Genomic DNA, 17,082 nt, shown 5'->3' with positions numbered 1-17,082 from the left:
GAACACTCCTTTGAATAAAATTAAAATAGTGCTGCCCAAATATAATTATGGAACAGTCAGTCTATTTTATGACGCATCGTTTATTCAAATCTTCATTGTAGTTGTATTGTTGTAATATATTTCTTTGCCGATTTTAGGACGTCTGTGTACTGAAAACTCACTGTTGATGTGCACCACACCATTAAGAAATGTCTAAACCACATACATTTACATGACAAGGGGTCATGATGACCCTAAATCGCTCATCCGAATAATATGAGCCACGTTTTAAATGGCAAACTGACGCTAAAATATTAGAAAGTAGGTCAGTAGGTCACATTCATGGTCACTGAAAGTCAGTTTTAAGACTGGTGTGCAAAACTGTACATGTCATTCAAATTTCAAGGCTGTATCTTTTAACAACAAGAGGGCCAAGACGGCCCTAGGTCGCTTCATATGTAACACACCATAGCAGTGTAAACATGTTTTACCTGGTGATTACATGGAGACAAATATTACGAACAATTTTCAGTAAGATTGGACCAAACAACGTGGCATCTTGAGTCTTCTTCTTCTTGTCGTTCGCGAAAGGAGGGACCCCCAGTAGCTGTGGGTGGACTCTGTCGAGGCTCAGAGCCCGGCACTGAATCCCCCTGGAGGTACCTCAGAGATTCAGCACCACATCGTTGAATACCGGATGGCTGTGTAGTAATAGCGATATTGCATGGTGCTGTGGTTCGTTAAGAGAGCGCCAATGGCCCAGCACCTCTGTCTTCAACTCTCTTGGTTTCTTTCGGGGTTACCTCACCCTTAGTTCCGAGTTAAAACCTTATCCTGGGAACACAGGAGCTATTTGTCCCATAGCCGTGGGTCTGTTCATAGGCATCAGGGCGTGTCCACACACCGGTGGGCCTGGCATGCCACATGTCTGGGGGCAGACCTCCTCCGAGTCCCCTGCAGTTCTGCCTGAGGCCGCAAGGTGCTCAGTTACCGTGTGGCGCCAACTGGGAGGCACTGCAAAAGGGCTTGTCTGCAGAGAGGCTATGTACTGGCAGGGAAGACTTACGCACTCGGCTCCTTTTTTCACCAGAAGGCTAGCCAGCGGTGGAGGCTGAAAGCGAAGGTGACAAGCACACAACACACCACACTTGACGCATCAGCAGACCAATGTCACACGGCATCTTGAGTGAAAACAAGCATTTTCTTTGATTTGACCTAGTGACCTATTATTTTACCCCACGTGACCCAGATAAGAACTTGTCAAGACTTCATGATAACAAACCCTCTGACCAACATTTATGAAGATAGAAGCAAAAATGTGCCCCCTAGGGTGTAAACAAGCTTATTCTTTGATTTGACCCGACGACCTAGTTTTTGACCCCACATGACCCAGATAAAAATTCGTAAGATATTTCATACAGACAAACTTCTGACCAAGTTTCATGCACATCAAATATACAAGAGTGTTAAGGCACTTTTCCTTTGATTGGACTTGGTGACCTAGTTTCTGATCCCATATGACCCAGTTTCAAACTTGGCCTAGGAACCATCAAGATAAACATTCTGACCAAGTTTCATGAAGATATGGTCATAAGTGGGACCTCTAGGCTGTTTACAAGCCTTTCCTTTGATTTGACCGGATGACCTAGTTTTTGACCAGACATGACCTAGTTTCGATCCAGGCCCAGAGATCAAGATAATCATTCTGTGCAAGTTTGTTTCAAATCAAAGCATAAATGAAACCTCTATATGACTGAAAAGGCCAAAATAGAAAATTTTGCCCCTTTCAGGGCCAGTAACTCTAGAACCTATGATGGAATCTAGCCATTTTCGAAAGGAACCCACATCTTATTGTGACTTAAGTTGTGTGTAAGTGTGGGTAAATTCAAACATAAAATGTCACTTCTGTCACGTTCACAAGGTAAAAATCACCAAATTTTGGCTATTTCAGGGGTCAATTAGGGGCCATTACTGCGGAATCTATAATTGGATCTGACAGATTCATCATGGAATCCAAGATTTATTGTTTTTGAAGATATTCTGCAAGTTTGTATCAAATCAAACCATAAATGAAGTCTCTACATGGCTGCAAAAGCCAAAAAAGCAAATTTTGGACCTTAAAGGGGCCATAACTCTGGAACCCATGACAGGATCTGGCCAGTTTTCGAAAGGAACCGAGATATTATCCAATACAAGTTGTGTGCAAGTTTGATTAAAGTTGATTGCAAAAGGTGGTCTCTATCGTGTTCACAAGCCAAAAATATCAAATTTTGGCCCTGTAAGGGGCCATAACTCTGGAACCCATTATGGGATATGGCCAGTTTTCAAAAGGAATCGAGATATTATGCCAATACAAGTTGAGTGCAAGTTTGATTAAAGTTGATTGCAAAATGTGGTCTCTTTCCTGTTCACAAGCCAAAAATATCAAATTTTAGCCCTTTAAGGGGCCATAACTCTGGAACCCATGATGTGATCTGGCCAGCTTTCAAAAGGAACCGAGATATTAATATGCCAATACAAGTCATGTGCAAGTTTGATTAAAATCAAATACAAAATGTGGTCTCTATCGTGTTCACAAGCCCAAAATAGCAAATTTTGGCCGTTTAAGGGATCATAACTCTGGAACCCATGATGGGATCTGGCCAGTTTTCGAAAGGAACCGAGATATTATGCCTATAGAAGTTGTGTGCAAGTTTGATCAAAGTTGATTGCAAAATGTGGTCTCTATCGTCTTCACAAGCCAAAAATAATAAATTTTGGCCCTTTAACTATGCCTATAAAAGTTGTGTGCAAGTTTGATTGAAGTTGATTGCAAACTGTGGTCTCTATCATGTTCACAAGAAATTGTGAACGGACGACGGACGGACGGACGACAGGCGATCACAAAAGCTCACCATGTCATTACGTGACAGGTGAGCTAAAAACAAGAAAGTAGGTCAGTAGGTCAAGGTCACAGTCAAGTGACTCCTAATCGCTTGGGGTCATCAGGTAATTGTAATTAAACAGTCTAGGAAATATGATCTGATAATTTTTGAAGTATTTATTCCTATATAACTCATATAACAAGTGACCCCCAGGGCAGGGCCTCTTTTCACCCCAGGGGCATAATTTGAACAATCTTGTTAGAGATCCACTAGCCAATGCTACATACCAAATATCAAAAGCCTAGGCCTTGAACTTTCAGAAAAGAAGATATTTTATTTTTTTCCCCATACGTCTATGTTAAATTTGGGACCCCAGGGCAGGGCCTCTTTTCAACCCAGGGGCATAATTTAAACAATTTTGGTAGAGGACCACAAGACAATGAAACATACCAAATATCAAAAGCCTAGGCCTTGCAGTTTCAGGCAAGAAGATTTTTAACGTATTTTTCCTATACAAGTCTATGTAAACCTTGAGACCCCATGGGGCAGGGTCTTTTTTCATCCCAGAGGCATAATTTGAACAATCTTTGTACAGGACCACAAGGCAATGCTTCATACCAAATATCAAAGGCCTAGGTCTTCCTACAGTTTTGAAAGGGGGCCATCCAAGGATCATTCCTGTGAAGTTTGGTGTAATTCTGCCCAGTGGTTTTCAAGAAGTTTTTTTTAGAAAATGTTGACAGACACACGATGGATGACGAACATTGAGCGGTCACAAAAGCTCACTATGAGCCTTTGGCTCAGGTGAGCTAAAAATTATATCTGGCCTTTTCTTTGATTTGGTACAGGCAAAGTGAGCTTTGTTATCTCGTGGCAGTAAACGGTGACCACCACCACCAACACACGCAAAATAGTCACACATTCACCTCTCCCTCCCAAAGCATTTCTCGTTATCATTTGCGTACTTTTCCAAGTAAATCACGTTAAGTTTTGCTAATAATTTTATGTCTAAACTGGTAGTGTCTATTAGTACTTCACAATTCCCGAGTCCCCTACTTGTTCTGGAGGTACGCATTCGTACCTCTTGACAAGCCTGTTAGGGGGTTATCTAGGGGTATGGACTCCCTTTTCCAAGATAATTTGGTGACAGTAGACCAAGGTGTTCTATAGCAGACAAGATCTCAGAGTTATGAAAACTGATCACTGCAAGACCATACATTCTCTAGTAATTAAAGCAGAGGGACTGAACAATTGACACCGAGCTAAATAATACACCCCTTTTTACATATTAACTATTGCTGGTTTACTAGTAAAAAAAGGAAAACAATTCATTTCATCAATGCATTTATTTATATATGTAATTTATATGTTATCTCTTCTTATAAAAAGAGGGCATGAAAGTAAATTAAATGTATCCGCTATTTTACAACAAGAATATCGTAAATAACAGACACAAAATTTTCTATTTCATTTTGTTACTGAACTGTCAGTTTTCCTTTAAAGGCATAGTGCCTAAACACCAATAAAATATAATGTAAAATATGTGTTAACATTGTGTTGATTGCTTTTTGGTATCAATCCTACAATCTCAATTGTGAAAGAACATTTTTTAGCTTAGTGAACCAAAACGTTTTATCAAAAGTGAAGATCTAATACCGGTAATATTCATTTAATTGAATACAATTTAACATACTGTCAGTCACGGCTATAAAATATTACATCACACACTTTTACCACTTGAATAAGCTGTTTGAAAACTTTTCAGTTTCATGAATAAAATATGTACAATAAATGAAATGGATGAATTCAAAACAATTAAAACCAGCAACAACACTTGTGTATAGAAGTCTCTGTCTTGAAACTCCTCGCTCTTTACTTCTTCCAAAACAAGACGTCCAGTATTTCAAACTCCACTAACAATTTTTATAAGTAACATGCATTTCTAGACAAGTTAAAACAGTTCAAGAACTAAGAAAATGCAATTCTGTGACTCTCTTCATATTACCATATACACATTAAAATATCTTATATGCATATCTCAACATATTCAAATTTTCAAGTCACTGCCTGTCTGCTTTATTTCTAAAAGTCAAGTCTGATACAGAGTATGTAACTACTTTCAAGATGGGCTTTAACCTGTTTCAATTTTTTCAGTCTAAAATGTTGAATCAACACCTTCATTTAATAAAATTTATGAATATTGAATCATTATTCAATGCTAAACTGTTTCCCTTGATGCAGCTTTTAAACAGCTTCAATTCTTTTGAAAGTCACTGTTGTTGTTTACAAATCTATGTCCCAGCATAGAAATTTCATTCATATTTACAGAGATTTTTCTTTAAAATATCACTGCCATCAGAAATAGCAAAGTGCGCACATTTCCTGCCACCATACTGTTAATGGCTGTTATTTCATAGGTCACATGATCATGTGTACGTGTAAATGATACATGTCATGTTTAAAATTATACATTAAGTTCAGTCTGTTTGAATGTCTCTCCATTTTTTCTTGTTATCATTTCTTTGGTGGAGCTCTGAAAGAAATAAAAATAATGATTATCAAGAAATATTCCTGAAATCTGTCTACAATTTTCAAGTTTTTTCTAATATCCCTGATTGCTTTAATTTTCTCCAATACTATGCAATCTCTTTCAAGTAAGGCCTAACTAAAATAATCTTTGTTTCTGCTCCCCTCTACCTTGTAAACCGCAAAATTCTCCTTATGTAAAATATTTCATCATAAATATATAGAAAATATTATTTTTTGTCTGTGTGCATCACGTCATTTCTACATTAGCTAAGTTTTCCTAAATTCTCCTTGTATTATCTCTGTTTGTATCGCTGGATAACTAGAACATTTTACACATCCCTTGTGACTTGCAGTGCTTGCTGTTTTACTGTATATTACCTATCTGACACTGTAAAGATATATCTATTAATGTGTTTCGAAAGTTACGGTACCTGTACTGTCCAACTACTACAGGGTGATCTCTCTCTTATGGTATTAATGTGTTTCGAAAGTTACAGGACCTGTACTGTCCAACAACTACAGCGTAATCTCTCTCGTATTGTAACCCGCCCGCTTAGCTCAGTAGGTAGAGCGTCGGTCTACCGATCGCGAGTTCGATCTTCGGGCTGGGCGTATGTTCTCCGTGACTATTTGATAAACGACACTGTGTCTGAAATCATTAGTCCTCCACCTCTGATTCATGTGGGAAAGTTGGCAATTACTTGCGGAGAACAGGTTTGTACTGGTACAGAATCCTGGAACACTGGTTAGGTTAACTGCCTGCCGTTATATGACTGAAATACTGCTGAAAAATGGCGTTAACCCAAAACAAACAAACTCTCGTATTGTATTAATGTGTTTCAAAAGTTACAGTACCTGTACTGTCCGACTACTACAGCGTGGTCTCTCTCATATGGTTCCAATGTGAGCTGCTCTTGTGGTTTTATTTTTTCTTCTTTCAATTTATTTACTTCACCGGCAAACACAGCTTCTGGGGCTGCAGTGGAATCTACACAGTTTGCCTGAAAATAACTCAGACTTTAAATACACTTTCCATGCAACAATGAAGTCAACCTAAACATTTATCACACAGTAAGGCATACCCCGAATTTCTGTTTTGCAGACTATGTACAGGTTTGACAATCATGGATTTTGAGTGTTTATTATTAACAGAATTTTGATAGCAACAACTTATTTATTAGGACATATTTATTTCAAATATTCACTTGGCATATTTGGTTTATCACAAACTTACACTTATGAAATTTTACTGTGATGTCCCTACCTGTAGAATGCACATTCATGCAAAGTTCCATGATTTAACATTGATAGTGCAAAAGGAAGAAAGCATTTTAAAATCCAAGTCTAAATGCGAGACTTAAAATGATTATGCATATGGATCGGGTCCAGTGCCCTGAATCAACTTTCGGTCACTCAAACAATAAGGCCCATAAGGCTTAGCTCTTCAAAAAATCCCTACAAAAATGAACATATCGGATTAATAGCATACAAAATCATGTGTCTCTTTTCATCTCTTCATAAAATGACAAAAAAATCAAACTTGCTCTCATATACAGTACGAAAAAAAACTTACTTTAATTGAGATAACAACATGTCCTCCATTCTTAAGAAAATGATGAGCATTTATAGCTACAATTCTTGCCTGGTCAGGCTGAGCAACATCCGCAAATATCACATCAACCATGCCTGTAAATATAAAATGTTCATTTTGACAAAATTTCCTTTTAGCTAAATTACCATCATCATTGTTTTTAAAATCCTAAAGTGATTTATAATCATGTGTGTTGGTTTAATGAAAATCTAACTATATACTAAGACAGTATGGGGAGCTTATGTTCAATTGAGCTTATGCTCAATTAGACACATTTAACTCCAATTTACTCAAGGTACAGTCAAACCTATTCTAATTACTCAACGTACAGTCAAACCTATTCATAAAGCCATATATGAACCAAGCCTTTATGTCTCTGAAGACCACAATGTTTATTTCCAGTTTAAACAGTTGGAAGTATATTTAAACATCTAAATAAACAGAGACCTTCAGCAAACAAACAGCACGTGGCTTTTATTTGTTTTGTTTCAGTTTGGTTTGAGTAATAAAAATACAATTTAGGTCGTACGTTGAAATTTCCACATTTTGATTACGGAGGAGGACCCCAGGTGCCCATCCAGGTATTGTTCCAGGCGTAAGAAGGTACCCTGAGTATAACCACCAATCTTCTGTAAGCCAGCTGAATGACTTCCCCACAAAAAGAATTCTATACTGCAAGCTGGTTTGGTACCAACATCCATGAGGGACATTTCAAGGTCAGTGACCTTGAATCACTTGGCCTGGATATCTCTCACAAATGATAATCGAAGTTTCACTGTATTAAAACTACTTCCTTATTCAGTAACTAGACTCATATTTTTATTGGTTTACAATTAGCAAAATCATTTACCAACAAGCATTCTGTATTTGTGTGGATGTCTGGCGTCTTCAATAATGGGAATAATGTTTGTTCTCTTCTTCGCTACGTTGATCAAATCTCGACCACTTCTGTGTGAAAATTCTACAGCATAAACTAAACCCTCCTGAAAGACAATGCATTACGTGAACATATCGATATGTATGCAGATTCCTGTTCGAAGCTAAAGAAATATATCACCATACCATATCTCTCTGCAGTTTGCTTCCAGGTAAATTGAGGACTTGAGTCCTCAGCAAGCTAGCAATGCATGAACCTGTTACCTCACAGATATCCAGGGTTTTTTTTCCTACGAATCTACATCTTAAAAATACAAGATCTGTCCGTAAGACAGTGCGCTCGACTTTTCTCAGTGCTTGACTCAAAATTAGAGCTTTGCCAGTAAAACCTTTATAAAACTTCAAACAAAATTCTAAGTTGAAAAGGGGCATAACTCTGACAACATTCAAATCAAAGTTATGGGGATTGTTTGTCTAAGTTTTCACTTTGATAGTTAATAACTGTTTTAAGTTTCAAGTCAAAAGCTTTGATAGTTACAGAGATATCTGACTTTATCAGAAACTTGAACAAAAATATTCTAAGTCAAAAAGGGGCATCACTACATCAAAATTCACATCAGAGTTATGGGGATTGCTTTCCTGGTGTAGACTTTGACAGTTAATAACTATTTTAAGTTTCAAGTCAATAGCTTTGATAGTAACAGAGACATTTGACTTTATCAAAAACATTAACCGAAAATTCTAAGTTAAAAAGGGACTTCAACCCATCAAAATGCAAATCAGAGATATTGGGATTGTTTCTCCTGGTGTAGACGTTGACCATAGAAAACTATTTTAAGTTTCAAGTCTATAGCTTTGATAGTAACAGAAATATCTGACTTTATCAAAAACTTCAACCAAAAATTCTTAGTTTAAAAGGGGCATTACTCTGTCAAAATTTAAATCACAGTTATGGGGATTGTTTCTCCTGGTGTAGACGTTGATAGTAAATAATTGTTTTAAGTTTCAAGTCAATAGCTTTGTTAGTAACAGAGATATTTGACTTTATCAAAATCTTTAACCAATGGCGACGGCGACACCAGGGCGAGTGCAATAGCTCTACTTTTTCTTCAAAAAGTCAAGCCCTTTAACTTCACTAATTGCTGCAATGACAAAATTTGCAAAACAAAAACAGAAAATCTGACAGCGTCAGCCCTGTCTTTTTCAAGCATGTATTTCAACTTTGTGTTTTTCATATAAAAATTAGGAAAATAACTTACTGGTCCGACAATATCTGAAACATGACTAACAGTGGTCCCTGAAGCTGCTCCAAGATACAAAACCTTCTTTCCTGGGCCCATGTGGATCTGGTCAACACCACCTAATATAGCCGCGGCTAACTTAGACCTGAATGGATTCCAGGCCCTGTACTCTGTCTTAGTCTCTCCGGCCTGAAATAATAACATTACTGTGATTGTGTTGCATTTTGAATATCTTGGTACTCTACTTGTCTCACAAAGTTGGGGAAAATAATATAATTACTCCAGCACAATACTTTCAATCCAGCTCTCACAGCAAGTTTCTCTCTCTCTTTCACATTTGAGCTAAAATAGGTCAATGGATATAATAATAAAACTTCATAATATTTCTCTGAACATGCTCAAGTGAATTTCAATTTTTTTATTTTGGTGGTGGTGGGGGGGGGGGGGGGGGGCTTAACACAGACATAATTAATGGCAACAAGGCAACTTTCAATTTTTTGGTGATGGAGGAATACCCTAGCTTGCCCTCTATGCATAATACTTCAGGCCAGAGCAGTCACCTAGAACCACCGACATTCCAAAAGTAAGCTGGATTGGTTCCTCACATGAAAGAATTCTACACCCATGTGCGGTCTAGAGACAAAATGCAGTCAGGTTAAGTGTTGTTTTATTTTTCAGAATTACCTCTACAGAAATTCTCTTCTCTCCATACACTGAATCACCAGGCACCATGTTTAATGTGACAAGTGCATCCTCCTTGCCTCTGGCAACAAATACTCCTGAAATTCAAGAAATAATGCTACATTACTGAATTTTTCATGTTTTATATTGTACATAAAATAATACACTAGCAATGCAAAATATGTACATCATTCATTGTAAAGCCTTAAATTGGTATTAGTTTCATAACCATGCCGTCTGATTATGAAATTATTCAAATAAAATGCAAGTATGTGTATGTCTATTCTAAATATAAGATAGACAACTCTTTACATAGCTTACCTTGATGTCTGTGTGGCTCAACATACACCTGTTTACCTCCCCTCATACCACCTGTGAAAATAATGGCAATACATTTTTTATTTTTGGCAATTATGTAAACATGTAAGTATCAAGCTCAATAGCACACAATGTACACATGTACAGAATACTCTGGACTTAATGATATCACTTGTTGCCATATATCTGATGTAAAGATGCCATTCTTATAGTCCATGCTTTCTCTCTATCAAAATCCATTCAACACATCCCAATAAATTGTGTACAGCAATACACTTTCATAGTCCCTTGGTGATAACTGCCACATTTTCATGCTGGTATACATGTTTTCACTCTTTCACTTGGTTGGATTGCAACAGTGGAACAAGTTCTTCATCAGTTGAGTGAAGTTTTACTTGCAAGTTAACCCTTATGTTTTATTTGAAATATAATTTCACCTGTCAATTAAGATGTTGGTTTTGTGCATGCATTATTTAGCCATTAAACAATATGAAATATGTGCTGATTTGTTGGCAAATTTATGGTCACAATTAAAGATGACTTCATAAACTAAAACAATTATGGACGTTAGTATTTAAATGACGTTTTTAAGTACTCTACTAGCAAAACTGTATTCACAAATGGTTCCATGTGTTACAAATTGTTAGAATTTTTATTCATGTTTGGTAGTTATATTTCTATATTATTTTCATAAACAATATTCATCTGACTTAAGATATTAGAAGTGTATATCTAAAGTAAAACATTGGTTACAAGTTTCTTTCAAACACAATCAATTTTCCTTACTAACTGTTCACTAGATTGCTTTTTCAGATTGTAATTCATTGTTTAACACATACCCAAATTTACAAGGAAACAAAAAGCTGTTAATTTATTTTTACATATATCCTGATACAATAATAGACATTCAAACTGAAGACATAGTAAATACAATTAGATTTCTAGAAAACATTACTTATTAAAATTGAAAGCAAGTATGTGCAACCTACAAGATTTTGCAGAATTGTTATCTGAAACATGAATGGAAAAGAGCAAAATGCTGCCTTAGAGAGTTTCATCATATTGTATAAGACATTAATATTCATGGGGACTTATTTTCACGGTTATAATAATCTGAACATTCAATTTATCTTGATAATTGTAACAGAAGAACATATCCCCATTAATTATCCACTTTGGACAAAACCAAAATATTTTATGATCAAGAAATTGATCAGTTACACATAAAAATTTCAATTCTAATAAATCTAGTTTGTCCTAACTAGAATAAACACTTACCCCTCCCGCCTCTACCACCACGCCCTCCACGGCCTGAAAAATGATAATGAAGACATTTATGTCTCTTTGTGTAAATAAGTAAATAAATAAATAAATAAACAAGAGATCACAGAGTGATCTTGGCGCCCACCAATGTGCCATTTTTGTGTGTTCCAAATTTCAAGACTTATTGACTAGCTCAAGGTCAAATTTCATTTCCGTACATAACACTGTGCATGTGGTCTAAATTCGAAAGCTGTAGCTTGAGAAATGTGAAAGTAGGTCACTAGATAAATTTCAAGGACAAAGTTCTTTGTACACAAAACTATGCATGTGCATAAAGTTTGAAGACTGTAGTTTGAGAAATGTGAAAGTAGGTCACTAGGTCAATCTTAAGGTCAAAGTTTATTTCAGTACACAAAACTATGCAAGTGGTCCAAATTTGAAGGCTGTACCTTCAAAAATGTGAAAGTAGGTCACTAGGTCAATGTAAAGGTCAAAGTTTGTTTCGGTACACAAATCTATGCATGTGGTCCAAATCTGAAGGCTGTAGCTTGAGAAATGTGAAAATAGGTCAATAGGTCAAAATCAAGGTCAAATTTTATTTCGGAATACAGAACTATGCATGTGATCCAAATTTGAAGCCTGTACCTTTAAAAATGTGAAAGTAGGTCACTAGGTCAATGTAAGGTCAAAGTTGTTCGTACATAAAACCATGCATTGTCCAATTGAAGCGTACTTGAGAATGTGAAGTAGGTCACTGGTCAAATCAAGGTCAAATTTATTCAACACAAATTATGCACGTGGTCCAAATCTGAAGCCTGTACCTTCAAAAATGTGAAAGTAGGTCACTAGGTCAATGTCAAGGTCAAAGTTTATTTCAGTGCACAAAACTATGCATGTGGTCCAAATTTGAAGGTTGTAGCTACAGAAATGTGAAAGTAGGTAATTAGGTCAAAACCAAGGTCAACTCATATCAAGGTTAATCTTGCCACTCAAACCATACATGTGGTCCAAATTTGAATGTTGTAGGTTATTGACAAGAAGTTTTTAAAAGCTTTTCCCAATATAAGTCTATATGAACCATGTGACCCCCAGGGCGGGGCCATATTTGACCCTAGAGGGATAATTTTAATAAACTTGGTAGAGAACCACTAGACGATGCTACATTACAAATATCAAAGCCCTAGGCTTTGTGGTTTGGACAAGAAGATTTTCAAAGTTTTTCCCTATATAAGTCTATGTAAACCATGTGACCCCCGGGGCGGGGCCATATTTGACCCTAGGGGGATAGTTTGAACAATCTTAGCAGAACACTAGATGATGTCACATACAAAATATCAAAGCCCTAGGCCCTGTGGTTTTGGACAAGAGGTTTTTCAAAGTTTTTCCCTATATAAGTCTATATAAACCATGTGACCCCCAGGGCGGGGCCATATTAGACCCCAGGGAAATAATTTGAATCATCTTGGTAGAGGACCACTAGATGATGCTTCATACCAAATATCAAAGCCATAGGCTCTGTGGTTTTGGGCAAGAAGATTTTCAAAGTTTTTCCCTATATAAATCTATGTAAATTATAGAAATAAACAAAGGGCCGTAACTTACTAAAAATTGTTGAACCAGTCTGATTTTTAGGGGGACACAACTAGGGTACCAATACATCATTCTGACAAAGTTTGGTCAAAATCCCCCTGGTAGTTTCTGAGGAGATGCGATAACGAGAAATTGTTAACGGAAGGACGGACGGACGAACGGAAGGACCACGGACGCAGAGTGATCTGAATAGCCCACCATCTGATGATGGTGGGCTAATAAATGCACACTAAAGGTTGAAAATGTTAGGAAGTCTTAAGTTTTTTTTGCTTATTTCTTCATAGACTTTTTAACTGTTTCTAAATATATACATTGTTCTCAAAACATCATTTTAACAAAGTTAAAGCTTATTACAGTGTCTCACACATAACAAACTAACATAAAGGTCATTTTCAACATCAGCTTTCAAGCAAATCAAGTTTGTTTTTTTACTTACCCCCTCCACGACCTCTACCTCCCCTGTCACCAAAGCCACGTCCACCACCACGTCCTCCTCTATCCCCAAACCCTCCACGCCCGCCACCACGACCTCCTCTGAATCCTCCACGGTCACCCCCGCGGAAACCTCCTCTGTCACCTGATCCACCACGTCCTCCTCTAAATCCACCCCCTCCTCTTCCTCCACGATCTCCTCCACCTCTGCCACCTCCTCTTGGTGAAAAACCTGAAAGAAATTAAACAGGATCATTATGAAACAGTTATTCAATTCATAATTTCTCTTTTTATACCCCATATTGCATACACAAGGTTTTTCTTTGATTTGACCTAGTGACCTAGTTTTTTACCCCAGAAGACCCATATTCAAACTTGACCTAGATTTTATCAAGGCAATTAGTCTGACCAAAAATCATGAAAGATAAATTGAAAAATACAGCCTCTATCGCAAACACAAGGTTTTTCTTTGACTTGACCTAGTGACCTAGTTTTCCAATCCAAATGACCCATTTTCGAACTTGGCCTAGATTTCATCAAGGAAACCATTCTGACAAAATTTCATGAAGATCAGTTGAAAAATACAGCCTCTATCGCATACACAAGGTTTTTCTTTGATTTGAATAGTGACTTAGTATTTTCCTCCAGATGACCCATATTCAAATTTGACCTAGATTTTATCAAGGTGATCATTCTGGCCAAAATTCATGAAGATCAAATAAAAAAAACACAAAAAAAACCAAAACAACAACAACAAGAGCTGTCACTAATGGTGACAAATGCCCCCGCATCACCTTGACCTTTGACCTGGTGACCCCAAAGTCAGTAGGGGTGGCGTACTCAATAAGTACTATCAGCAAATGAAGTTTGAAGGTACTGGGTGAAGTGGTTCGTGCAAAAAGTTAACGTTTGCCCCTGTGACCATGACCTTTGACCTGGTGACCCCATAGTCAGTAGGGGTGGTTTACTCAGTAAGTACTATCAGCATGTGAAGTTTGAAAGTCCTGGGTGAAGTGGTTCGCGAGTAAAGTGCCTTCATGCAAAAAGTTAACGTTGGCCCGTGACCTTGACCTTTGACCTGGTGACCCCAAAGCCAGTAGAAGTGGTGTACTCAATAAGTACTATCAGCATGTGAAGTTTGAAGGTCCTAGGTGCAGTGGTTCGCGAGTAAAGTGCCTTCATGCAAAAAGTTAACATTGGCCCCTGTGATCTTGACCTTTGACCTGGTGACCCCAAAGTCAGTAGGGGTGGTGTACTCAATAAGTACTATCAGCATGTGAAGTTTGAAGGTCCTGGGTGCAGTGGTTCGCGAGTAAAGTGCCTTCATGCAAAAAGTTAACGTTGTGACGAACGAAAGAACTAACGAAAGGACGGACAGCTGAAAACTAATATGCCTCCCTTCGTGTGGGATAAAAAACAGCCTCTATCACATACACAAGGTTTTTCTTTTATTTGACCTAGTGGCCTAGTTTTTGACCCCAGATGACCCATTTTCAAATATGACCTAGATTTCATCCAAGTAATCACTCTGCCAAAATTTTATGAACATCAGTTGAAAAATACAGCCTCTATTGTATGGGCGGCGGTTACTGCCAAAATTAGTAAATATACAATCCATTCATAAACAAGTCAGTCAGTGCAATACATTTCAATGTCGTCTAGTTCAAAACTCCACTCCGTCCAATATATTTACACTCAATGCATTGTATTTTAAAACCATTTAATACAAAACTTCTTTCCATCCATTTAAACATGGAAAAAATGTGAAACCGTTTAAAGAAACCCGATTTTGACCTGTTATAAATATAGATTATGGATCAGTTTTACATAAAAAACATCTTGAAATTTGTCCTAAAACTAACTTTATAGTACTATTCTTACATTTAATTTTAAACAGTCACTGCGATTTATCGGAATATTAAAAGGGACCTTACTTTCGTGAAACATCTTTCTTCTTACAGCTCTTTTTCTAACTTTAAACTTTCATAACATATTAAATTTGTTGAAACAAAGTCTCAATTAAAGTCTGAAATGGAGATTAACGTGCATTAACATTAGTCTACTAAATGATTGGAAACTTTGAAAATCAAAACTGTTCTGAAAACAACTCGTAATGTAAATTCCTTACCCACCAACTTTCGTATGCAAATGCTGATCATTTGGACAGGAAAAAAAACCAGAAAACAGATAACTGACATGCATCAATAAATATTTACCCTTACCGAAATGATGTAGATTGATGTTATCAAATAAATTAGTATGTTTTTCTTCATCCAGTTTTCAATGAAAAAAATCGATTTTTGTAGAATGTAATTTGGTTAACATTTGAAGAAAATGGCGTAACCGCATAAAGGGGAAATAACTTTAATGCATCTAAATATAAGTGTTATGATTTATTATAGACGATGTGTGCGTAGTATGTATTTATTTTGATTAAAATCCATTTGAGAACAATCTGGGACTGCATGGGTGAAAGTATGGAATATTGAAAATCCTGAAAAATTAGCTGGGGCTTGGGGGCCGCCAGGGCCCCTGGTGGGTCCAGGGCAAAGCCCTGGTAGAGGGGCCCGGGGGGCAAAGCCCCCCGGAAGCTCCTGAGAATTAGTGATTCCAGTCTGACTGAATTATAAGCATTTATACACTTTTACGTCCGTAAAAAGTAGCGCACCAAAATTTTTTGGATTTATATTTTTCAATGGGGCGAGCGCAAGCCAAAAACAAGAGCACCGTCTTGCGGGTGCTGACGCTCATCTGATTTTTTGTAATATTTTGTTTGTTTTAAATTAACTAGAAATATTATTTTCTTAACCCTTATGATGTTTCAAGTCATAAATAGAGAAAGAGCCACTCAACCTTGCAAAAAGCAAATATGCAGGTTATGTTTCTTGATGTACAGTGTCCACTTATGATGGTGAAAAACGGTTGCAAGTTTTAAAGCAATAGCTTTGATAGTTTAGAGAAAAGTTGACCTAAACATAAATATCAACCAAGAAATGATTTTTCTAAGTCCAAAAGGGGCCATAATTTTTGCAAAAAGCAGGATGGAGTTATGTTTCTTGTGTACAGGGTCAGCTTATGATGGTGAACAAGAGTTGCAAGTTTTAAAGCAATAGCTTTGATAGTTTAAGAGAAAAAGTTGACCTAAACATAAAACTTAACCAAGAAATCTGATATTTTCTAAGTCCAAAAGGGGCCATAAATCTTGCAAAAAGCAGGATGGAGTTATGTTTCTTGCTGTACAGGGTCAGCTTATGATGGTGAACAAGTGTTGCAAGTTTTAAAGGAATAGCTTTGATAGTTTAGGATAAAAGCTGACCTAAACATAAAACTTAACCAAGAAAACTGATTTTCTAAGTCCAAAAAGGGGAATAATTCTTGCAAAAAGCAAGATGGAGTTATGTTTCTTAATGTACAAGGTCTGCTTATGATGGTGAACAAGTATTCCAAGTTTCAAAGCAAAAGCTTTGATAGTTTAGGAGAAAAGTTGACCTAAACATTAAACTTAACCAAGAAATCTGATATTTTCTAAGTACAAAAGGGGCCATAAATCTTGCAAAAAGCAAGATGGAGTTATGTTTCTTGCTATACAGGGTCAGCTTATGATGGTGAACAAGTATTCCAAGTTTCAAAGCAATAGCTTTGATAGTTTAGGAGAAAAGCTGACCTAAACATAAAACTTAACCAGGCAACGCCGACGCAGACGCCGACGCCGACAACC

The 17,082-nt window shown here is 37.0% G+C and overlaps 1 protein-coding gene across 1 annotated transcript in view; it reads right to left on the bottom strand.

Annotated features, from left to right (window-relative positions):
- Nucleotides 1–4,170: 4,170 nt before the first annotated feature.
- Nucleotides 4,171–17,082, bottom strand: part of LOC123561404 (rRNA 2'-O-methyltransferase fibrillarin-like) — a 29,412-nt gene continuing 16,500 nt past the window's right edge. Inside the window, exons 2-10 of the mRNA XM_053553223.1 lie at nucleotides 13,369–13,596; nucleotides 11,358–11,390; nucleotides 10,083–10,133; nucleotides 9,765–9,859; nucleotides 9,099–9,269; nucleotides 7,814–7,946; nucleotides 6,946–7,058; nucleotides 6,228–6,373; nucleotides 4,171–5,376 (exon numbers count right to left, since the gene is read on the bottom strand). Coding sequence (XP_053409198.1) covers nucleotides 5,358–5,376; nucleotides 6,228–6,373; nucleotides 6,946–7,058; nucleotides 7,814–7,946; nucleotides 9,099–9,269; nucleotides 9,765–9,859; nucleotides 10,083–10,133; nucleotides 11,358–11,390; nucleotides 13,369–13,596 — 989 coding nt within the window. The 3' untranslated portion in view covers nucleotides 4,171–5,357. The remainder of the gene's footprint in view (nucleotides 5,377–6,227; nucleotides 6,374–6,945; nucleotides 7,059–7,813; nucleotides 7,947–9,098; nucleotides 9,270–9,764; nucleotides 9,860–10,082; nucleotides 10,134–11,357; nucleotides 11,391–13,368; nucleotides 13,597–17,082) is intronic.

The sequence above is a fragment of the Mercenaria mercenaria genome, chromosome 10, assembly GCF_021730395.1.
Source record: "Mercenaria mercenaria strain notata chromosome 10, MADL_Memer_1, whole genome shotgun sequence".
Lineage (NCBI taxonomy): Eukaryota > Metazoa > Mollusca > Bivalvia > Venerida > Veneridae > Mercenaria > Mercenaria mercenaria.
The sequence above is the reverse complement of the archived record's forward strand: the minus strand, read 5'-3'. Positions and strand labels throughout refer to the sequence as shown.